The 24,507-nt window shown below is 42.3% G+C and overlaps 1 protein-coding gene across 3 annotated transcripts in view; it reads left to right on the forward strand.

The window, feature by feature from the left end:
* Positions 1-24,507, forward strand: part of LOC109432531 (protein kinase C and casein kinase II substrate protein 3) — a 104,911-nt gene that overhangs the window by 60,730 nt on the left and 19,674 nt on the right. For all 3 annotated transcript variants that reach the window (XM_062849592.1, XM_062849593.1, XM_062849591.1), the window contains 2 exons: positions 4,003-4,095; positions 12,245-12,633. In XM_062849592.1, coding sequence (XP_062705576.1) covers positions 12,530-12,633 — 104 coding nt within the window. In that variant the 5' untranslated portion in view covers positions 4,003-4,095; positions 12,245-12,529. The remainder of the gene's footprint in view (positions 1-4,002; positions 4,096-12,244; positions 12,634-24,507) is intronic.

Raw genomic sequence — 24,507 nt, forward strand, 5'->3', positions numbered from 1 at the left:
CGCCACTGGTGGAAGGTCTCTTTCCGCACCACGATTCAACTCCGTGGCCGAATACGCCATACGAAAACGAAGAAGCTGAACCGAGAGGCTCATGGATCATTAACGAAGAGCTAATAGTAGTCGCTAAGGGCCTGAAGGAAAGCTTCTGGTCCGTATGTTATCCCTAATGTGGCACTAAAAATAGCGATGAATTCCTTGATATGTTCAGGATGGCGCTACAGAAATGCTTGGATGAAGGCTATTTCCCAGACAGATCAGATGGAAGGTCCAGGTTTTACTGCCGAAACCGGGGAAGCTGCTAGAGGACCCAGCATCGTACAGACCAATATGTTTGCTCGATACCCTCGAGAAGATACTGGAAAGGATCATCCTTAACAGACTTACACAGTGCACGGAAGGTGAACTTGGTCTTTCGAGAAGGCAATTCGGATTCTGGAAGGGAATCTCTACGGTGGATGTAATTCAGGCAGTCGTGTATAGTGCAGGGAAGGCATCAACACAGAAGAGGAGAGGTAATCTGTTTTGCGCCGTAGGGACGATTGACGTTAAAAACACTTCAAATAGTGCTAGCTTTGAGGGTATCGGTTTAGCACTGTACAGGATACGGGTGCCTTCCAGTACGATGGAGTATTAACGGTGCAGCTGCCAAACGGAGTTGAGATCGTTTGATTCGCTGACGATGTCGTTCTAACGGAAACTGTCGAGACGCTAGAGGAGATCGAGAGGTTGAAGGCGGAGGCGTTAAACACTGTTGAAACGTGGATTACTGGAACTAAACTTCAGTTGGTTCATCATAAGACGGATGTGGTGCTAGTGAGGTATGGAGAATGCTACCAGCGGAGAAACACCAGGAACGTGAGGATTATTGTCAGAGCGGACTCGTTGGCTAAATGGCAACAAGAGTGGAACAATGCGGTGAAACAACAGGTTGTTGACGGCGTAGAACTCTATCACATTTACTCACAAAAGTGAGAAGAGGTTCTCATCGCCGAGTGTGTGAGTTTTGCTTGACCGGTCAATAGTGAAATATGTTGTTGATGTTTACATCTGAATAATGAAAACAAGATAATGATTCGGCGTACATATTCCATCATTGAGTTCGAAAACAGTAAAGAAGATAGTTATTTGCGAGTAGTTTTTAAGAATTTCGTGGTGCTTAGTGAGTGTTGATTTAGAAAACAGAGCGTAAGTTGAAAGCAAAGAAATATGTGTTCAAGTGCTATAGTAATGTCGTGATCTTTCATTTTCGGTTTCTGTAACTGTTTTTGGGTTTCGAGAACAATTAGCTGTTTCCGTAAGGTCCCCTATCCATCGCGGTGGGGCTGCCACCTTAGGTATAGCTTCCGGTGGAGGAGTATTTCATACTCAGCCGCTGGATGCCAGAACAGACGCTGTTTGAGCCGCACCTCCTTGGTGAACAGACGCTCGGGACGTACCTTCTCAATCTAGCTAAAGGACAAAAGTGCTCAGGCTGCACTACCAGCTAGGCACACAACTCTTAGCTGGCGGTCTTTGTCATCGCTTGACCCGTGGAAGCATGAGGTAGGAATTTGTGAGAACCAGAAGTTAGACGCTCCCCTTATCGATTCACCATTTTGCAGCCCAGAACTTTAGCCTTGTATGTTAAAAAAAAATTGTCGAAGTTCGCAAAGTCATCAGACGCTCGTAAGAGAAGATATAAGGCAGTCTGGTTCTTCACATTTAACACGTAAGGGAATAATAAAAGCAATAAAATCTATCTGTGTCCCATCGAACTTTTTTATATGTGGCCTTTTCCATACAAGCGTAACACACTACTGTTAAATTTTAAATATCATAAAAACAACTAAGTGTTTTAGACTTTTTTTTTCTAAATTTCGTTTTTGAAATCCTATGGTTGTTCAGAAATTTCATCGTACGCAAGTTATGTTGTATTTCATAACACTGAATCAAAAAGAGTGTATGTATTAGTATTTATTAATCTTTGTCATCCCTCATTCATTCAGTCTAAATGATAATAACGATGAAGCAATTTGAACTATTCTTCGCTCTCTTTGTAAGGTTATTTCCTCAACTGTTGTCGTCGTCACAACACTTGTTGTGATATACTTTGTATGAGAAAAAGGTGTGAAACTCGTGCAACTGTATCTCGTTACGGTAGAAATGGTGTGATTTTTTTCCACTACATTTGATTTTGTCTCTTCTCGCGTTCCTCGCCGATCGCTGTGTTTCTACAACCAACCGTGTCATCGTACGTTAACTCATCAACCTGTTCTGCGTGTCCGATGGATATTTAGCGAACGTTGTAATACCTCTTGGGCAGAAATCACATCAAGCTTTGCCGCCGAATGAGACATAAGCATTGGCGTCATAGTCGAAGCATGTCTTTCTTAGGTACTGGCTACGGGTTCGAAGATAAGAAACAATAATAAATGATCCAATCACGATTTTTCACGCCTTCAGCGACAGAGAGCTGCCGCGTGCGATGGATGCTTGTTTGCTCGTTCGTTCGTTTGTCTGATGGAAAATTGTAGCTTGATTGTGTTGTTTAACTATATAGCTTTTATCGGTCAGCAGCTCTTGAAATGTGCTGTTCACAGTCAAGGTTGATATCGGATCACTCCGCCGGGAATTGACAGTTTAGCGCCGCTAGAAATAGACGCTCTATGTACCATAGCGAAGACCAGGGATTCCCAAAACTTGAACATCTACTTGAATCAACTAATTTTATCTGGTTCCATTTACCGTCAATGATCATTGCTATTATTTTATCGAATTGAACTTGGAGCCAGTTCAAAGCAGCGTGATTCTCGGATACTCATCAATCAATGAAGACGTCGTCGTCGTCGTCGTCGACCGAGACCGTGATTTTGCTGGACAAGATCAACCACACCACTGACTGCCAGCCACAGCCATCTATCCATCTATTACGTAATAACACCCATTTCCCTCGCTGGGTGCTTAGAGCAGCTAATTTATGACCATCAACAAGTTACATTCCGTTCCCATTACAATTCATCACTCAGCGAACGAATCGAGATTTTCCCTTGGTGTTCGGCCGATGGCTATAGTGCACTTTCATTAATGATTTATTAAGCTGTGCAATTTTGCCTTTTTTCCTCCGCTTTTGGTTGGATATATCTCTCTGCACTGCGCGCGTTGAGCTAAGCACGAATAGATAACACCGAGAGTTCAACTTGCTGTGAGTCATAAAAGCAGGGTTGGTTCCCAAGGGCATCGCATGATTGCGGCTTAGAGCAGAGCATTTGCGAATCTAATGAGCACACAGGATCTCAGCGGTTATTGAGTCATTAGGCTGCTACATGTAGTTCAGCTGCGTAATGGGATCGCGTTTCGATTTGATGTGTAAAACAAATACGTGTACAACTTAACTCTTGTTCTTCTGGCACTTGTACCGAATTGTTCGAACATTTGCTCAACGCAAAGACCTACATTCATTGCACTACTAGACCATCCATAGCTATGTACACCGAACCGACACGATAAGGTGTAACCATTTCATAACAGCTGTTTTTCGGCGGAGCAATGAAGAACATTTAAAAGGCTCATCCAACAAGAGAGTGCTCGTCGGTGGGCTTGAAAACGTGGGGAAACCAACTAAGTGGGGCTGATATATTCCAAGATGACGATTGTGCGCCTTTTGTCAGCAGTCGTCGCTTTTGTTTGCAAATGCCGGGTCTTAGGGCTTCAGCTTCATGTTTTAAGCCGAGCGAGCAAGCAGAGACAACTCTTTTCCTTCTTTTAGATGACTCAAACTACTGCGGTGGTGGTGGTGCTGGTGTTTGGAGTCTACTGTTCTTTTTCACTTTGCACATGCTTAATTACTCGTTCGTTACCATTAATGATTCTCTTACGCTGTGTCTCTGTTTCCACCATTCCGGGGGTTTACTTGCTACTACACACAACATGAGAATCGGTTCAAATGGTGCCCTTTTTCCCCTACGGCGGCGCGTAGATTGCTAGTTGTTCTAATTGTTATTTTTCTTTCTTTCTTTGTTTCAGATAAATTGCAACTGGAAGTGGAAATTGAGCTTTTGCGCACGCGGGGGGAAAACTTCGGTTATGTAGCCCCATAATGGTTGTCTGTGACTAAAGGTGAGCTTGAATGTGTTTTTTTCGCTGTGGGACTATTTTAGGGGGAGAGGTGGCTTGGTGTTCTAATAACTATCGCTTCTGATGCGTATGCAGAAGGTATTGGGTTCCTTCTGCGTTGAATCTATCTATCTACTAGTATTTAAACTGATGTATATTCTTCCCATTGAGTTGTCCAAAAGAAGTCGCACGAAACCTAATGAAAAACTCGTATACGGGAGAACAAAAAATTGTAACAGTTCTCACAAATTCTTAACAAAGGAAATTTGTAAACAAATCACTACGCAGGCATTCGGTCAATGAACCATTTTATGAAACCACAACATTGCTGATATCGCTATTGCTATTCACGTGTTAGGACGCAAACTCCTGTCAAAATTTCATACATAAAATTGGCTCGTAAAATGGACTACAGTGTATCAAACAATTTAAGACAAAGGCCACATCAACATTGCGTAAACAAACACGTTTCTGTCGACTTAGGGCCTTCTAGGATCCATCCACGCACGCATCTCACCACCATTAACAGGAAGCTTGATGTTTGCGCTTTCTGTTTGTGGAGGTGAGGTGTGTGGGTGGAGTTCAAAAGGCATCAAGTCGATATTTATTTATTTATTTATTTATTTTATTTTTAACTAAAAATTTGAAAGAGGGAAAATCCCTTTGAGCGATTTCCATTTGAAATACTTCTCAAAAAGGCACAAAACCTCTTCATCTTTTCAAAAACATTATAATAATAAAATCTAAAACTAAAGGCTCAAACGGCAAAAAACCATAGCAGAGCCAGTGTCTTGATGCTTCGTCGATTGGATCTAGGGTCATCATTTGCTCAAGAGTCATCAAGGGTCATCAATGGATCAAATCTGAAAAAAAAACAAAAAAAAACAGAAGAAACAAAAGATTTCAAACAGCATATGAAATTTCATTTAAAAATCAAAATAACAGCTTCATTATAGGAAGACATTTTCTACCGAGTATATCACGTACAGATTCCGGGATGGAATGATTGAAAAGATTCAAACTACAAAAGAATCTTTTTCTAGGTAATTATAACCTATGGCATACAAATACAATGTGATCAATGTCTCCATAAACATGTTTGTTTACAAAATGTTGTTGCGGCCTTTTCAATTGTCGGTCTTGAATTGTACGTACAGCATTTTTTTCGTCAAAGTAATTTTTCATTCAAATGTTCATAATTTTTTTGTACGTCTATCAAAAACGTTGACATTATGACCAATCATTCAAATGTTTTTAACTTTTTTATACGTCAAATACAAACGCTGAAATGTTGACCAATCATAAATCATATATTGATTGGTCAAAATTTCAGAGGTTTTAATTGACGTATAAAAAAGTAATAAACATTCGAATAAAACATTATTTTGACGAAAAAGTTCCTGTACGGACAATTGAATGATACACTGGATATCCGTTGCAAGAACCAGAAACAGTTTGAAAAGAGAAAAAGTAAACATTTTCTGAGTTCCATGTAATATAACAATTTCTGGAGATCTACATCTTTGGTAATGGTATCTATGAATCGATATTGTTGAAATTTTGACACGGAGTCACAAATTACTTGCATTGCATGTATTTTTTTAGTTCTCGCAAATTTCATGTCCTCCGCGAGCATTGTCCGGGTTTTGTTCCCGTAGAGAAACACCGGTCTTATCACCGTTTTGTAAATTGTACATATGGTGCGAGGGTGAATCTTTTTCGACCGCAGGTTCTTGTGGAGCCCATAGTACGCAAGACTTCCACTGATGATGCGCTTTCGTAATTCACGGCTAGCGTTGTTGTCTGTGCCGTGAATTAGGATTCGAATTAGACGAAGTTCTCCACCACCTAGAAGTGTCCTCGTCTATCGTAACACTGATGCCTAGGTTTGCCCTGCTGTTCGCGGTATTGCCTACCAGCATGTACATTGTTTTTGACGCGTTCACGATCAATTCGACCTTTGTTGCTTTACGGTTCATGCCACCCTTCCAATGTTCTAGCAATAATATCCATGTCATCCGCAAAACAGACAAATTGAACGAATATCGGGCTGTTAAGCCCGGTACGTCGCATAACACTTTCCATGGCGATGTTGAACAGCTGACATGGGAGTCCATCACCTTGTCGCATTCCCGGGCGACATTCGAAAGAAGTAGATAGTTCAACGTACACATTTTTTACACCGTCCATCGTCGCTTTGATCAGTCTATTGAGTTTCCTGGAGAAGCCGTCCACGATTTTCCTTAGCTCTCTGTCGTACGTGAAGTCGATGGGAACTAGTGATGCGTTGGGAACTAGTATTCACTGACTTTTTGAGGTTTTACCGTGTAATGAAGATCTGGTTCGTTGTCGAACGGCCGGTGATGAATTCGGCTTGATAACTTGCAAAACACTCGTAAACTTTAGGTGAAATACGACGGATAGCACTTTGTAGGTGACATTCAGAATTGTGATCGCTCGAAAGTTCTCACACCCCAACTTGCCACCCTTCTTGTAGGTGGGTCAAATGACCACTTCCTTAAACTCCCCTGGTAGCTGTTCGGTCTCCCAGATCCAGATTTTCAGCCAGTGCAGACAGGTGGCCAACTTTTCTGGGCACATCTTGATGAGTTAAGCTCAGATACCATCCTTACCAGCTGACCTATATATAGCATCCTTAACTTTCCTCAGTTGGCTCGTTGTTGCTCCCTGCTGTACTGAAGTAGTCATTTCTCTCGCTGCCTTGGTCCTCCATGTCTGCGCTTCCCACACCATACCACCTGTTGATCACACCACGTCTGTCTGTCAATATGCTTTCGACTTGCGGCACGAAGCCTTTGAGGAATGCTTTGAGCTTCTGGTAGAACTTACGTGTATCTTGGGAACGGCACATCAGACAACGCTTGTTATCCCGGGACTGGTGGATTTGCTGGTTTTACATCGTTCCTCGTTCTGCCGAGTCCCATGCTGCAGCATAACCGACCACGCTACGTTCTACTCTTCTAATAATCTCTCTCACTCATCGTTGACCTATCGTTACTTCGGCTACGCTCCCAACGCTCCCAACGTTGTTGATGGCTGATTTTATCGTACTCCAGTAGTTTGCGAGGGGCTTCAATGAGCACTCTTTCGTCCGGAAAGAATACCATGAGATTCTTTGCCTATCCCTATACGGTGGCGACATCCGGTTGTTTCAGTCGCTCCATGTTATACCGAGGTGACCGTCGGTACCGTACGTTGTTAATTAAGGTAAAGTTTTTGGCGCATTTTCACTATTACCAAGTAGTGGTCAGAATCTATTTTAGCGTCACGATATTGTCGGAGAAGTGCCGTCCGGCAATCAGGACATGGTCGATTTGGGATTCCGCCTGCTGTGGTAATCGATAAGGGAGGCTGTGCTGGAAGAGGCCATATTCTCAGAGGGGGTGAAATAAATCAATCGTAGGCCGTTTTCGTTCGTCAGCTGGTGGGTGCTGATGGGAACATTCAAATTGTCGGTCTAAACTCCGCCTCCTGGCCAACTCGAGTGTTTGAGTCTCCTATGATGACCTTCTCGTCGTGTTTTGGACAGCTATCGTACTCGCGTTCGAGCAGCACGTAGAATCCGTCCTTGTTATCATCAGTACTTCCAGAGGCTGTGCACGCTTATTATGCTAAAGTTGAAGAACCGACCCTTGACCCTTGCTTGCACATTCTTTCGTTAATCGCTCCAGCATCTTGCCCATCACTATAAAAGCTGTTCCCAACTCGCGTGTAGTGCCGCAGCGCTGGTGTATTACCTTTATGTGTTTGTACTGTTGATCCTGTCCATCACAACTCCTGCAGCGCTACAGTGCCGAACCCGCGGTCCTCCAGTATATCGACAAGTATGCGGGTGCTCCCAATGAAATTGAGAGATTTGCAGTTCCACGTACTGAGCTTCCAATCGTAAGTTCTTTGGCAGCATCCAATTATTGTGTTTATTCATTTATTACGTTTCCCGGACTGAAAAAAATCCCGGGATTCGGGATTTTTATTTTCCTTATGCCGGGATTTCCTGGGATCCCGGGAAAAATAAACATTTTCCAAAAACTATGAAAAAACTAATAAAACGATTTCTTAAACACTTTTAATCAATATATTCCAAATGAAGCACATACTTCATAGACATTTGATTGTGTGAGGGCAGTTGGACATTCAAAAATATTTGAAAATTTTCAAATAAAGTACTCATTTTCTTTCAGAATAGGCTGATTTGGGCCATAGGTTAACTTCTGCCATATTTATCCGATCGAAGCTTTTGACAGAACTTGAAGATATTTCTAGAGAAATCCCTTATCATCATGAGACGTGAATAAAATGTGTGAAGCATATGCATTGGAGATACATTCATGTTAAAATTTTGGAATTCCGATTTAATTTTTTTGGTGAAATATTTCATGGAAAAAAAAATCCAGAATAATCCAAGGCAGACCCTCTCAACGAACTTCTTGTGAAATTGAATATCTTCAAAAAATCATAATAAAATTCTTTCAAAAATTTTTACATGATTTCCATCCCAAAATTTCTATCCCGAAACTCCATTGATATTTTTTTCGATTTCTTTGGCAAGATAACAACCTTTAGCAATTTCTTCAGATGTTTTTTGTGGTTTTGCAGCAATTTTTGAATTTCTCTGGTATTACATTATATTCTTCGATTTTATTGCACAATTCGCTTTATTTCTTGGAACTTCGATATTGCACGATTTTCTCAGGTGTTGAAAAACGTCAGCCCAAAAAAGTTCTGGTCTCACTGCTGGGTTGTGCTTTTACCTCGACAATATTATACATATTCCTCAGAGCCCCAGGACAAACTTTTTATTTTTGACCGGCTGATACTCAAAATCTGTAAAATATAAAAATAAGCGGTTTTCAGTATGATCGATGGGAAGAGTTTTACTTCATGCGAGGGTAGTTGTCAAACCGGGAGTCCATGCTTGAACCTGATTTTGCACCGGAAATAAGTGTTCCCTGGTGCTATGTTTGGCGATATGTTCTACAGCTGCCTTTAGGCTACTTTTTCAATAAGTAGTTGTTTATTCTCGATAGATCAATCAAGGTGGAATCTCAGTCAGGCCTTAAATTTCTTAGCGAAGCGTGCTTTTACAAATTGGAATCAATTTTGTAAATTGGGACAGAAACCGATAAACGCCTAGAAGTATGCAATGATCTAGTAATAATTCGTTGGCTAAAAGTAAGACCCGTGTTTGAATTTTAGGTGGATTAATCACATGAGTGATACTTTTAAAAGAAGGGCTCAAATATACGAAACCATTGATATTTTTTTCGATTTCTTTGGCAAGATAACAACCTTTAGCAATTTCTTCAGATGTTTTTTGTGGTTTTGCAGCAATTTTTGAATTTCTCTGGTATTACATTATATTCTTCGATTTTATTGCACAATTCGCTTTATTTCTTGGAACTTCGATATTGCACGATTTTCTCAGGTGTTGAAAAACGTCAGCCCAAAAAAGTTCTGGTCTCACTGCTGGGTTGTGCTTTTACCTCGACAATATTATACATATTGCTCTGTTTTTTACCATAAATCATCCGAGAATTTCTGCAAAAAATTTGAAAATAGTGTGCTGTTCCTTCCTGTAAAAAATCCTATATTCTCTTAGAAATTTCGTCGAAATTATCGTTTGCTCCAGACACATCTAATCAGATGTACTACATTAGATAAAAATAAAACTTTGCAGAAGTTTACATATTTCACTTGTTTTGCAAAAAAATATACACATTCTGCTACTAAAAATGTTGAACATAGCCGTACATTTCAGGAATACTACTAGAACAATCTAGTAATATATCATAAAATAAATCATTTATTTTCACAGATATTCTACTGATTTAGATTTATTATAATTGTAATGTAACACCACATAAATGAAAAAAATGAATGACATAAATTCTGCCAAAAAATCTTTGGTATAATTAGTTCGACTTTAATCAAAAATTTGATTTAAATCTAAATAATATAAACTAAACCTGCCAGATAGCGTAGAATTAGATGAAAAAAATGGCAACATTGATAAAGAAGATTTGAAGTGGGAAGATTTATTTTAGTAGAACACATTATTGCTATTTTTTTGATTTTCGGGAAATCCCGGGAATTTCGGAAAAATATCCCGGGATTCAGGATTTTTCAGATCCCGGGATTTTTGTCCCGGGAAATCCCGGGCAAGACCCTCTATTTATTACGCTAAAATGGACATTTTTTTACGGGTGGAGGGGGGGGGGGATGTGGGGTGCTCTTCCCTCCGTTACGATTTTTGGTATGAAAATTCTAAAAATTTTGTATGGGCCCTAACGCTTGGCCGCACGCCTCCCCTCCCCATAGGCAACTCCAACGGAAGCTAACGATCCCTCCGCATCTGGTGGCAGGAATGAGAAACCTATGAAAAGAGGGGCTCCACCAAAATTTGCCATTGCGCAGCATAGGCAAACTGCACTTTTTTTCACTTTTTCATATCGAATTCCGCATCGTAGAGAAACAAACGAGCACTTTTTGAAAAGAAAATCTGATTCTCTTTCAGATGCGCTTAGATCCGGTAGGTACTTACGAACAACTTATGTGATTAATTTGAGGAGCTCTTGCTATGCCTCCGGCGGGCAATCTTCCGGATTTTTTGTTAGCTGGCCAATCCGGTGTCTGTCGCCGTGGGCATCGAGATTGATGATAATAGAAGCCATTACCAATGGAAAATAGCAACCACCAAGGCAAAATATGAGTTAATTTTGAAAACGAAAAATTGAATTTTTGATGTAAACAAACGATTTTCACCTTATCTCACTTAGCGCCTCTACAATTGGGGGTCATCCGAATTCACCTATAGAGCGTTACGTAATTTGTGGACGGCGCCTTTTTGTTCGCTGGGGTCATTGTCGTTGGTGTCGTATCATATTCTTTTGTTGATTTTTCGCTGCTCGTTTTTTTTGACGACTGGCTCGCAGGACCTAACACCAAGAAGAAAAGGGTGTAATATTAGTAACAAATTTTCAGAAGTAGACTTTTACATACATAATTTTTTTTTGATTGATCATAATAATGAATAGATGCAAATGATCATGGTAAAAAAACTGAACTAATAAAAAAGTGGAACTAGAATTTATAGAAAATGAAACAACAAGGAACGGACTCACCGAATCACCCCATCTAGCTGACTCTCTGTGTTTGCCTCTGATTACAACATCCAAAAGGTCAAAAATGTTTACTCGAACATCAAATTTTATTTGTTGATCCACCCTACTTACGGAATGTTTGCTGTTGGATGACAACGATGACACTACGAAGAAGTCTAATACCACTGATGCGCTTTTCCGTGCATGTGGAAATGATTGCCATCCTAACCGGATCTCTGTCAATGTCATCCTCCTGCTAGCTCAAGTATTTGAAAAATGAATCAACTGTATCTGCATATAGGTTCAAGTATTTCCCCTTCTGCGGGAGGTAGAGCTATATTCTTCCGTTTTCCCTTCCCGTTCGGCTCGGAGTCTGCCACTCAAATCATCATCTCATGTTCATGGTTTGTAGGTTAGGCATTTGTGGGACACATCGGATGAGGTATTGATCGTCTTGGTATGTCATTCTGAAGGGACACTTACCGTTTTCCATACTCCAATGCTAATGTAATGCAAACGAAATGTACGAGCGAACGAAATTCTATGATGATGATGGCAGGAATAATTTCCTCTATTGATTTTTTAACTGATATCGGTAGGTATAGTTGACCTTTTTATTTGCATACTTGTTTTGAAAAAAAAAAATCAGGTAGCATTGGTAAAGCTACTCTTAATTTTCTTGGGTATAAAGTAACTTCCTGCCTGCCAAACGATATAAAAATGCAAAATAAGTATCAGCTAAATAAGAAAGTTCGTAGTTAATAAAATGCGGAAGAGTTTGTTGAACACTAAGTTTATGATCCCAGTTGAGATGTTAGATGAAGAGAGAAAAGAAAACTAGAAGTGATTTGATTGATGGAATAGGTTTATGAAATTCGTCCAAAATTTATAAATAAAATAGTACCTACTAATATACCCAAAACATGTCTTAAAATGCAGTACCCGCAATGTTTAACATTTGTTATTGATTTCGCATCTCATTATTTTTGAATTCCTAATGCTTATTTCATTCTCATTTTTTCCCTTTTCAGACACCTACTCGTTTGCGTTGATCCGTTTGCAAAAACTTCACACCACGGTCAGAGGGCTCCCTGACTGGTTGGCTGGCTGGCTGGCTTGCAGGTTGCGAGACAGAGAGGAGCCACTTGTCGTCGCTTGGCGACTGACCAACAAGACCACGTTCAATTTAGTTTCATTAGGTTTTTTTTTTCTTCTGCTGCCATAGCTTAGCAGTAATAGTTTAGCACTTTAACGGTGTCGCCAGCATCATCATCACCATCACTCCCAACATAGGCTTCACAACAACTACATCAACAATGTCACATCACAGCGACGATCAGCTTCTGCAGGCCGGCAGCGATTCCTTCTGGGAACCCGGCAACTACAAACGAACCACCAAACGGATAGAGGATGGCTACAGGTAAGGGAATATGTTTTGATCTTTGTCACGGGGCGTGGGAAACTTCCGCTGACCCATCTCTTTGGGGGCAAAAAATACAACTACTATTCACACATCAACATTGTCATTGGCAATAGTATCAATCCCATTTATTTACAAATAAAATATTTTTCAAGATATTAGGAACGAAAAAGATAACATGAAAAAAGGAATATTGAAATACAATGGCGAGGAGGCTGCCCATATTCGCATAATCGATGTAACCACCAACGTCTGCTCTGATGGGAAAACACGATTTAATAGATTTTTTCCGGATTTACATATGCACCGACTATTTGAATGAAATAATCTGTCAGTTTCGTGGATTACAGCTACAAAAAGTGAGCCGCAATGATTTTAAGATGTTTCATGTAATTTTTCCATATTTAAAACGTGTACGTCAGTTTATGCGACCATTCAGTCGTTTTGATGAATGATTACACGGATAAGTTGACGTAACAACCAGATTGCTATGACCGTTATGTTAGCTACAACTGCGGTACCCGTTTTCTGAACACGTGTAAGATTTTTTTCCGGAATGTCCGTCTTCTTCTTCTATATGGCTCTACGTCCCCACTGAGACTTGGCCTGCCTCGCTTCAACTTAGTGTTCTTTGAGCACTTCCACAGTTATTAATTGAAGGGCTTCCTTTGCCTGCCATTGTATGCATTTGTATATTGTGAGGCAAGTGCAATGATACACCATGCCCAGGGATTCGATAAAAATTTCCCGACCGGAACGGAAATCGAACCCGGGTCTCCGGCTGAATGTCCGTATTCGTGCGTTAAATACATTTTTTGTTGATAAGCAGCAGTCCCGACTCGAAAGAAGATGTATTAACCGTGATTTCAGAAAAAAAGCTAACACGTCACATTCTGAAAATGTGAACTATCTGATAGTGCGTCGAGCGTACCATAAAGCGTGGGCATCGTAGTAAGATTCACAGTTGGTCGGTTTTAAATCAGACCGGAGCAACTGTCTTTAGTTTAGTGATTCCTTGGCTTATCTTTACCTGTCCAAAAAATCGCCTAGTCCAATTTGACTTTACGCCGACCAGTTTTCTTATTTCGTTTAATGTGTGCAAAATACCGGAATTAACATTAATCCCCAGGCTCTGCGATGGATCCTAACGACTTATTCCAATGCACCATGCAATTAAGGCAGTCTATGTTGAAAAGGTTATTTTATGCCTTATCCAATATGGTGTTGTACTTAACTATTTATTAAGAAATACCTTAGTAATATTTAATTTTTTTTTTTTTTGAGATTTACTTGATAAACTGAAACATTAAGTGTCACCCGCGGGCCTTATTTATTTTTTCTCATAGTCGACAAATTACGAAATGTTACGAAACTAATTTCATTTTAATAACGAAACTAATTTCATTTTAATAACCTTCTACACTAAGCTGTTACAATTAAATTAGTAAACATCAAAAGCTCATACGCCCAACGCCTAATCAGATAGATATGGATTTAATTTATCTAAGTTTTGGAGGATGTTTACGACTGGGAAGAAATGTTGAACTGTTGTGGCTTTCTTAGTCTAACAGGATTAAAACGGCTATGTCAAACTCCTGACCGTTTCACTTTTGTTAGACTGAAAAGCTACAACAGTTCAGTAGTATTATTTCAATGATGGTTTTGAAACATGGTTTGATGGTTTGCTGTGGAATGATTTTACTCGTGGCTAACCATGAGTTTACTATTTCATTAATCAATCAGGTGCCACAAAAACTCACGTTTCGGGTTTCAATGAGTTTGCTTCAAGCACTTAGTAAGTAGCTGAAAGGGGGTTTGAGAAGTTTAGCGTCGTAATTCAAGGGAAGCGATAGATATCTACCACAACCATCCATACAAAAAATATAACTGTTCATACATGAGGTGTTTGGATTCTAAACTAAGGAGATTTGACAAATACCCATTTTAGAGTAATTTAAAGTAAGCACGTTAACTACGAACAATACTCGCCGCTAACCAGGCATTTGGCGGCGTTGCATGAACTACGAATTTTTCCAAGTATGTAAATAAATCGATACAGTATGAACCCAATTTTGTCAGCCCCACAAACTTTTTGATCTCATTAACTTACGGTCAAAGTTTAACTAATTCAATCATGTTCATCACTAAACTACTGCTTGAAAATCTATTTAGATATTTAGGGAGAACAAAAAATGTGTCCCCAGAACCGGCTGACAAAATCGGTTAACTGATGTATGATGAAGTGGATAAAACACGGCAGGCTGCGGTGGGCTGGGTACGTAGCTCGTATGCCAGAGAAATGACAAATTATACCATATTAGCAGAGAACCAGGAAGAAGCCGTTGGCTTCGTGGTAGGGCGCGCACGTGGGCCTTTTAGGTCTTCCTCAACTGCATTTTGCGGCCCTAAGGGGCTCCAAAATCTCAGGGTGACTGGAAGCGATTGATCCAGGACTATAACCAGTGGAAACGATTACTTCAATCGGCGTAGACTCACCATTACGAATTGTAGGCTATCAAGTATCAATTTGTTAATTTATTCGCATGTTGTTTTCAAAGCATCATAAGTAAATGTTACAGTATATCTACATTGCATCCATAATAAGTATTAAACATAATTGATAATATTCACTATGAAAGTTGTTGATATTGAAAATGATTTTCAGGCATCTGAAATCAAATAATTAGATATCTCAAATATAAATTATGTTTATGTCAATAAATTATCTTAATAAATTATCTCAATAAATTATGTTCAATCACGTTTTATGGGGAGATTTTAGTTTTCTTGTACACAGACGTCAGTATTGCGACCACATGGTGGTTACGTCAAAACGTTCTTTTCAATATACTCACATGTTTTAGAACAAACACATTTTTTTAATAATTGGAGCATATGCTATACATGGTGTAGGATATGTTAAGCTAAAAAAGTGGATTTTGACCTATGTGGCGTTTACGTCACCTATGCGAATATGGGCAGGAGGGTTTTGGCCATCTTTCGAGTTTGGTAGGAGTTCATACAGAAGATCTCTTTTTTATTAAATTGAATTAAACATAGGTTAATGTTAGTTCTTCTATCAGTCATACTATATTATTAACAGCCCTTCATACGAAGTCCATGAAGGATTGTTTGATCTAAATACGAAAATTGTTTTGTGGAGAGGAGGGGAAGGATTTTTTGGTAAAATACTTTAAAGAATTTCTAATTTATCTGCAGTGTGAAACATCCAATTTCTTCTACCCAACAAAAATCTTGAAGTTCATCAATAAAAATGTTTTCAGTAACATATCGGCTCCAGCACAAAATATGGAAGACTACCTCTTACAAAGTAGACTTCTACAGTATAAGTGAAACTATTCAACTAAAACACCATTGAAATAATCTTTACTTCTACACTTCTTCTTGATGTTTCAGGTTTACATGGCTATTCCTTTCAATTTGTAAACACCACCCATTTTAGTATTTACTAAAAGTTTTTGGTGTGCTTTTAGACAAAACAGAAAGTTTATCCAAATTTAACTTTAGCACCTGAAAAGTGTGTGAAGATTCGTAGCCGTGGGGTTAGGGTCACCAAGCTTCTAATCGCACCATGCTGTGGGGTGAGAGTTCGATTCCCGCTTCGGGGGATGAAACTTTTCGTGTGGGCTTCGTGGCCGTGCGGTTAGCGGCGGCAGTCGTCTAGGCGTATTGTAAGCCTCGGAGTGTGGGTTCGATTCCCGCCCCAGTCGGTGGAAACTTTTCGTCAAACGAAAAATTCATCACTGGGCCAGTGGGTGTTCTGTGTGTTGTCCGTTGTCTAGTGTAAGTAATGTGTCCAGTCTGTGCAGCCTCTGGCTGAAGACAGTGTGAATTGTCGTTTTTTCTCAAAAAAAAAAAAAAAAGTTCTTCGTATCCACTGGTGCATTTTCCGTGTGTATTCCCTTGTCTAGTTTTAAGTTTCGTTTGGTCTGTACAGGCTCTGGCTAAAGACGGGTGTCTGTGTCTTTTTTTAATGATACCGTTAGCAAATCCAGATTATTTTAAGTCGTATCCATCGGCAAGCTTAATTACATTGCTGCTGGCGAAAAACTTTCTATCCGATGTCTTATGACGCCGGAATTAATCACCATTGCTGATTCACGTGTTCGCATTCAAGTGCAGAAAAAGAAACCGAACGATCTGTTTTATCCTGGATCGCAACTTTTGCATTCAAAACTCTTCGCTGAATCCGTCTCCTTCACATTCATCCTTGTGTTGTTTTTTATTCTAGTCTTGACAGGTATTCGTTGCAGCCTTTCCGTTTCTGTCAAGCCTTCCCACACTCGAAGAAAATCCTTTATTTATTCGACAATACTGATTAATCAAACAATCTTCAGTTTTGATGAGCTGCTCTTCTCGCTGTTTTCTCCTCATCGCTGTCTACTCGAAAACTTTTGCTGACGAATTCTATAAATATGTACAGAAGCTTCTAATTTAACGACTTCATTGAGTATTATCCATCCTTTTCTTCTATCACAGTGACAAAACCGTCATTCGAGTCTTGTAAGCTTGCCACAGCCTATTCCCGTGAACTTGTCGAACATTGCATCCATTACGATCAAGACTCATGTGTTTCAACAGAACCATTCGACCAGCCGATGATTGCTTAACATGATAATCAATTATGTTCCATGATTCTTGGGCTGTTGTGGCATTCTTGATAAGTTGTATCTGACTCCTTAGGACCAAGTACCCAATAGTGGTGGCAGCACGCTCATCTTTATCTATCCACGCCTCAGTTCTTTACGGTTTAGTTAGAAGATCATTCATAACTACACGCCACAGTCCCGCTTGGGTGAGAATTCTCTTGCTTCTTTCTTTCCACAGGTCATAGTTACCGAAATTCAACTGAACAGCTGAATTTTTCTGCTCCATATCCATTTCGACGTCGCATAACCAAATTGCCTTCGATCCACTGTTCCTATCGGAAATCTTTTGGGAGGCTACACGGGTTAAATCCGGAACCCGAAACTGGTAAAATGCGTCATGATTGGGCGATAAATCTGGAGCTCGATTTGAAAAGGTCGTATGTACATTTGTCGATATAAAATTCGATCAGTTTATTTTAGTTATTGTAGCAATAGGGAAGATATTTTGGAGACTTTTAATGATGGAACGGAAAGCCTGTTTTGTGATGATTCTGCTGTATGTATCAACTTTGTTCAATTTCAACGGTTTTTGCTATAATAAGCGAATCCAATTGATCGAATTTTTAATCGACAAAAGCACATACGACCTTTTCAAATCGAGCTCCAGAAATGTATGTTTTTATGTTATAAATATACACCATGAAAAATCGGCATGATATCATGACGAGTTTTGCCGTGACATAGCTTCGACGCTACATTTCTTTTGTTTAGTACAAATAATTATAAATTTGCGGCATGAAATCATGCCGCATGTACACTGCATCATGACGAAAATTTATGAAATCATAAGCCTTATTCATGGAACTCGTATTTATCATTTATGATTTCTATCAAATGGAAACTAGCTACAAATGTTAAACTAAATTAACTTCTTGTTCCAATTACTTTTTGGTAGTTCTTAACTCCGGTAGCATAATTTATGTTGCATGATGCGAAAGGAATTTTGATCCTCATATCAGTTATTTGAATAAAGCGCCGTCATAGGTAATAAAGAAAAATATCTTTTATGGGAGGTTTCTGCATGCAAACCATACGCCCTTCCTTTTTCCTGCTGTTCTTTTTGCTGAAAAATTAATAAGGGTAGAGTTGTACACTTTATGTTTATTTAAAGAATACTTTGTCTTACCACGAAACACAGCCAATCAGAATGGGTGTGGAGCTTGCTACCGTACACGACGCAAACAAGATCGGTCGTCTTTGCGACCGAGAAAACACTTTACCACCGACCGACAGACTTGCTGTGAACGCAACGACACATAGTCCACTGACAGTGTGCGTGGACCGTGTGGTGACGACGTTGATGGGTGGCATTTAGTACAAAGCTCGCACCCGTTTGTTTTGTTGTATTGCTTCATGTTGCAGTTTTATGGTTTTATAGTTCAGCGGCATGGTTCTATGACTTGTAGTCATGTTATCATCAAGCGGCATATTTTATGATTTCATAAATTTTTCGTCATGTTTTGGGTTCCGGATTTTTACCCGTGTAGCAGATCGTTCCTACACAGTCTTCACTTCTGGGCGCATAACATGATGAACAGAACTTGGAATGCACGTCTTTATTTGAGGAAATCAGAAACAGGAATGTACAAAATTTGACATGTCAACGGTTGTTATGACTACCTCTTACAGACTAGACTACTACAGTATAAGTGGAACTATACAACTATAACATCATTGAAATCATCATTACTTCTTCAAAAAAAAAAAAATAGGGTATGTGTGCCATCAGTAATCTCACGCTCCCATATTCATCCTACTCGAAAACAAGCGATTACGGCACCGATTGAGTCTTCTAACAAAAAATACAAAAATAAGAAACAAAACAAAAAGCGCTTCAATCCTTTGTTTTTCGTAGGATGAAAATGGGAGCCACATGTTTAAGAAGGGAACCAATACCCTAAATGCTTTTGGAAACAAGACTTACTTCCAAAGTTTCATCTGCTCATGTTGATTAACTGTCACTACTAGACTGAAAAGATGCTGTTTTTTTTTTTGATAGAGTTGGTAGATGGTGTGGGAGTAACGGGCTTGGTGGTCTAGTGGCTACCGCTTCTGATTCATATGCAGAAGGTCCTGGGTTCAATCCCTGGCCCGTCCCTTTCCTTCTACTTTGTATATTTCTATCAACTTTGTCTATACTATCCTCTCTATATATACAACTCATGTATATGTTCATAGCCATCGCTAGAACCAGAAACGGTTGAAAAGCCGTTTCCCTTCCTTCCAACTTTCACAGCACAGTTTCAATCTATCAGATAACGCCTACGAGTTATGCAATCAAACAAACTGTGCCGCATATCTTCAGAATAATAAACACACAATTATATCACCTTATGCCTGACATCCACACACCAATGTGTAAACCCACTGCCAACCATATCCCACCAACACTCCGGCATCCATATAAATTTGTCCAAACGCAGAGGTATATTCGGTCTGATGTTTTTTTTTCCTTCTAAACCATAGGGGGATAAATCTGCTTATCAGACACCCTAACAGGAAGGTTAGGGTAGTGTGGGGTTAAGGCCGTCTTCTACAACGCCAGTAGAAGCCAGGACTACTCTCTCCTCGACCCACTAAAACACATTCCTATGGTCGCCAAACCCAACGTCTCTCCGGAACCACCAAGAAGGTATTGCTTCAGAGAGGGGCTAGTGCATATCGCACCCTCAAGGTTAGCTGCCGTAGCCTAGCAGCAATGAACATCGATGACTCGCTCTGGAGAGTCCATCACGATAGCATGCTGGCGCTTAGCCAGTTTCCCGAGTGGTCCTCGCCACTCCCTTTGTCCTCAGAAGGCGGGCAGGGTCAACCCCGCCCGCGCCCTACTGCTGAGCGGACATCAAGAACTGATGCCCACGTGCAACCCGATCTGACCTGCCCGTAAGGAAGGGTATCACTACCCTTCAGGCCCTATCAGATGCACCCGTAGGTTGCAGACAGCAGGATCTCACCTACCCAGACCCTTGCCGGGGACCCCTTCCCGAGCAAAGTCTGACAGCAAATTGAAAACAAATTTTGATGCTGTGATATTGCAAATTATGATAACTCAAGTTGTTGTCGTTTTGGTCGTTTTAACGGTTAAAACATCAAAAATGAGAGCAGAAAAATGTTCCCGTAACAGCAAGTTGAAAACAATTCCTGCTATCAGTGATAGCAAATTAATAACTGTTTTTGCTATCAGTACAAAAAATGGAAAAATCGTTTAGTATAGGGTTTTTTCGATTGATATCAAATCATAAATGCCATAAAATAGTTACACTTATGGTATATTTCTAGAGTTAAGATTGCCTAGAAGTTATAAAATAACTTAAAAACTTATTTTTTTTAAATAGTTTGAAGTGACAGCAAAACGAAATCTAAGTTTGAAATCAAATTTAGTCAAGACCAACTGATATCAAAATGTGATATCAATTTGCTGTTGAATTCAAATCGAGTTTTCGATTTGCTATCATTTTGTTGTCAGACTCTGCTCGGGTTTCCAACCGCGAGCTCGGATCCAACCCAGTAGACCGACGCCACGACAGCACCGCTACCGGGACTTCCTCTCCGTGGCCACTTAATCGCTGTAAGGGTCGATCTCGACCGCAGGGCACCGGTATGACCTACGAAACCGACTTCGAACCCCTGGACCACCTCTTGTACTGCATCTGGACTAGCCATTCTCCGAGTCCACGCGGCACCTCCTCTGTAGCTCCCAGACGATATGGGTGATAGCCGTTGAAACGGCATTCCAGCTAATCTCATCCCTACACATTCTCTGGACCAAGTTGTCCGGAGTTGTGTCCTCCCCGCATGTGGCAAGCATGCGGTCACGCATTGTGCGAAAACGCGGGCACACGAACAAAACGTGTTCCGCCGTTTCCTCTAAACCATTGCACACTGGGCATTCGGGAGAATCCGCATGCCCGAAACGGTGTAGATACTGTCGGAAGCAACCATGACCTGTAAGGACCTGTGTCAGGTGGAATGTAACTTCCCCATGGCGCCTATTAATCCAACTATCTACCCTCGGTATCAACCTATGGGTCCACCTCCCTTTGGTGGAACTGTCCCACGCGCGCTGCCATTTGACCATAGAGGCCATCCTGACAGTCTTGCGTATGCCTCTTGTGCCGCGCATTTCGAAGCACTCCATGTCCTCACTGATAAGAATGCTGATAGGCACCATAAATGACACAAAGAGCGTCGTGTGACACGGTACGGTACGCGCTTGCAACCCTCAGACACATAAGCCTGTAAGTACTTTCCAGCTTCCGTCGGTAGCATTCAGTACTTAGCGCGGTACCCCACGCCGGGCCGCCATACCTAAGTATGGACGTAGCAACACTAGCCAGAAGCTTGCGCTTACTGGCGTACACCGCAGAGCTATTGGACATCATCCGGGACAGTGCCGCAATAGCTGTGGAGGCTCTTTTACAGGCATAATCGACGTGGCTACCGAAGGTAAGCTTATCGTCGATCATCACGCCCAAGTGCTTGACAGAGCGCTTCGACAGGATAGTGCACTCTCCTATACTGATCTCCGTCTGCTGCGCCGACTGCATGTTGTTAACAACCGTCACCTCTGTCTTGTGGTGAGCCAGCTCCAGTTTTCTGGACCGCATCCACGCCTCCACAACCTTGATCGAGTGGTCGGTAGTCAACTTCACCTCCTCGATCGTTTCACCGTAGACTTCGAGCGTAATATCGTCGGCAAATCCGACAATCACCACTCCCACTGGGTACTCTAACCTCAACACCTCGTCGTACATGACATTCCATAACACCGGACCCAGGATGGAACCTTGCGGGACTGGTTGCTCGAGAGACCATTTACGCCCTCAGTGAACCTCATCATTCTATTGAGGATGATCTTTTCGAGCACCTTCCCCGCCGTGTCAATCAAGCATATTGGTCTATATGCCGACGGGTCTCCGGGTGGTTTTCCCGCCTTTGGCAATAGTACCAGGCTCTGCCTCTTCCAAGCTTCTGGGAAAACTCCCTCGTCCAGGCATTTCTGCATAGCAGACCTGGACATCTCGGGAGCTTCGGAACTCCGTCCGGACCTGGGGCCTTACCTACGCTAAGGGACTTAGCTATCCCCGCAAGTTCCACATCGGTGACCCTTTCCTCATCGCCAGCCCCAGTCCCCGGCTGTCCTACGAAAGGAGGCCAAGGACTAGGATCATGACGCGGAAAAAGTCCTCCAATGATCCCCTCCAACATCTCTGGAGATTGCTCTGTAGGAGCCATCACACCTCCCGTCTTGGCCATAACGATCCTGTAGGCGTCACCCCACGGGTTCGTATTGGCACTCTGACAGAGACCCTCAAAGCAGGCCTTTTTGCTTGCTCTTATCTCGGTCTTGAGCGCGGCTTTTGCAGCGGCGAACACCACCCGCCGTTCGTTTCGCTCTTCCTCTGATCGTGCTCGCTGCATCCGCCGCCTAGCCCGTAGGCAGGCGCGGCGCAGGTCCGCAATCGCGTCGGTCCACCAGTAAGCCGGTGGCCTCCCATTTCTAGGGTGGACTCGCCTAGGCATGGTCGCATCACACGCACGTGAGAGCACCGCTACCAGCTCGTCGCCGTCTAAACCGATTAAGTTTCGCTCACGGCGGAGCGCTTCCCTAAATACCTCTTCGTCGAAGTATGATGTCTTCCACCTACGAGGGCTTGGCGTTGGCCTAGCCGCCTCTTCTTCTATCCGCTGTCTGCTGTCTATCCGCCAGGTGGTCGCTGTGAGTGTAGCCATCATCTACTCTCCAGTTCGAACTACTTGTTAAGCCAGGACTACAAAAGGTCACGTCAATAATTGACTCCGCTCCGTTTCGACTATAGGTACTCTTGGTACCGACGTTAGCCAAGTCGACATCTAAGATAGCCAGTGTTTCTAGCAGGATCTGACCCCGCTGGTTCGTGAAACGGCTTCCCCATTCCACAGCCCAGGCATTAAAGTCACCCGCTATTACCACCGGCCTTCGCCCTGTTAGCACGGTCGTTAAGCGGTCCAGCATTTGCGTGAACCGCTCGATCGGCCACCGCGGAGGCGCATAACAGCTACAGAAGAAGACCCCGTTTACTTTGGCGACCACGAAGCCCTCGTAGGTAGTAGACACCAACTCCTGCACGGGGTATTTACCCGTCGTCCATATCGCCACCATTTTCCTGGTCCCATCCGAGGCCTAGTTGCCGTTGCCGGCGGGTACTCGGTATGGGTCCGATATGATGGCGATATCCGTCTCCCACTCAGAAACTGCCTGACAAAGCAGTTGCTGAGCCGCATCACAGTGGTTCAGGTTCAGCTGCGTTACCTGCACTGTGATTTGTTGTTCACTGCGGCTTTCTTAAAGGCCGGGCACCCTGGACCACCCATCGTATGTCTGTTTTTCGAAGTTTTCCCGGTACAGATCATGCAGATGGGCGGACTCGTGCAGCTTTGGGCCTTATGACCTTCAGCGCCGCATCGCCTACACAGTTTGCGCCTGTCGGGGCCTTTGCAGTCCCACGACTTGTGTCCTGGTTCCAGACACCTGAAGCAAACCTCTGGTGGCTCGTGGAATGTCAGGTGACATACACACCAGCCCACCTTTATACTTCCTACTTTAACGGACTTTTTAACATCCGCCACAGGTAGCTGAACCAAGGCTATCTGTGTCCCTGCTGGCCCTCTCCGTAGCTTAACGGCTGCGGCGGCCACCTGCACATCGCTCTGTTGCCGCAGTGCCGTGACGAGCTCTTCCACTTCGGTGATCACGTCAATGTCTTTGACCTTCAGAGTCGCCTCATGTGTCAGAGCCCGCACCTGCACACCCTCACCAAGGACCTCTTCTGCCAGCCTCTTGTAGGCGGCGCCCTTGTGTTCCTTCTGGCGCTTCAGCTCCAGGATCATCTCACCCGTACGAATACGTCGGCTCCGAGACCCTCAAGCTTGGCGTCGCTTCGCATCGTCTTCAAGACGTCCGAGTACTTAGACTGTTCGGTCTTGATGACGATAGCGTCGCCTTTCTCGCGCCTGGCACCTGCCTTCCTACGCCTTGGCTTGGCGTCCTGCACTTCTGCCTGCGGATTCACCTTCTTCCTCTTCCGCTCTACCTTTGTCCAAGGAGGGTCCTCTCCTTGGATCGCCCTGCTCTGTGGCTGCTGAGGGCCCACCATTGGTCGCAACCCCTTGTTCCCATCATTCCAGGACGGGCCGGCCTTTTCAGGCCCACCCTTCCCAGCTT

Source organism: Aedes albopictus, chromosome 2 (assembly GCF_035046485.1).
Source record: "Aedes albopictus strain Foshan chromosome 2, AalbF5, whole genome shotgun sequence".
Lineage (NCBI taxonomy): Eukaryota > Metazoa > Arthropoda > Insecta > Diptera > Culicidae > Aedes > Aedes albopictus.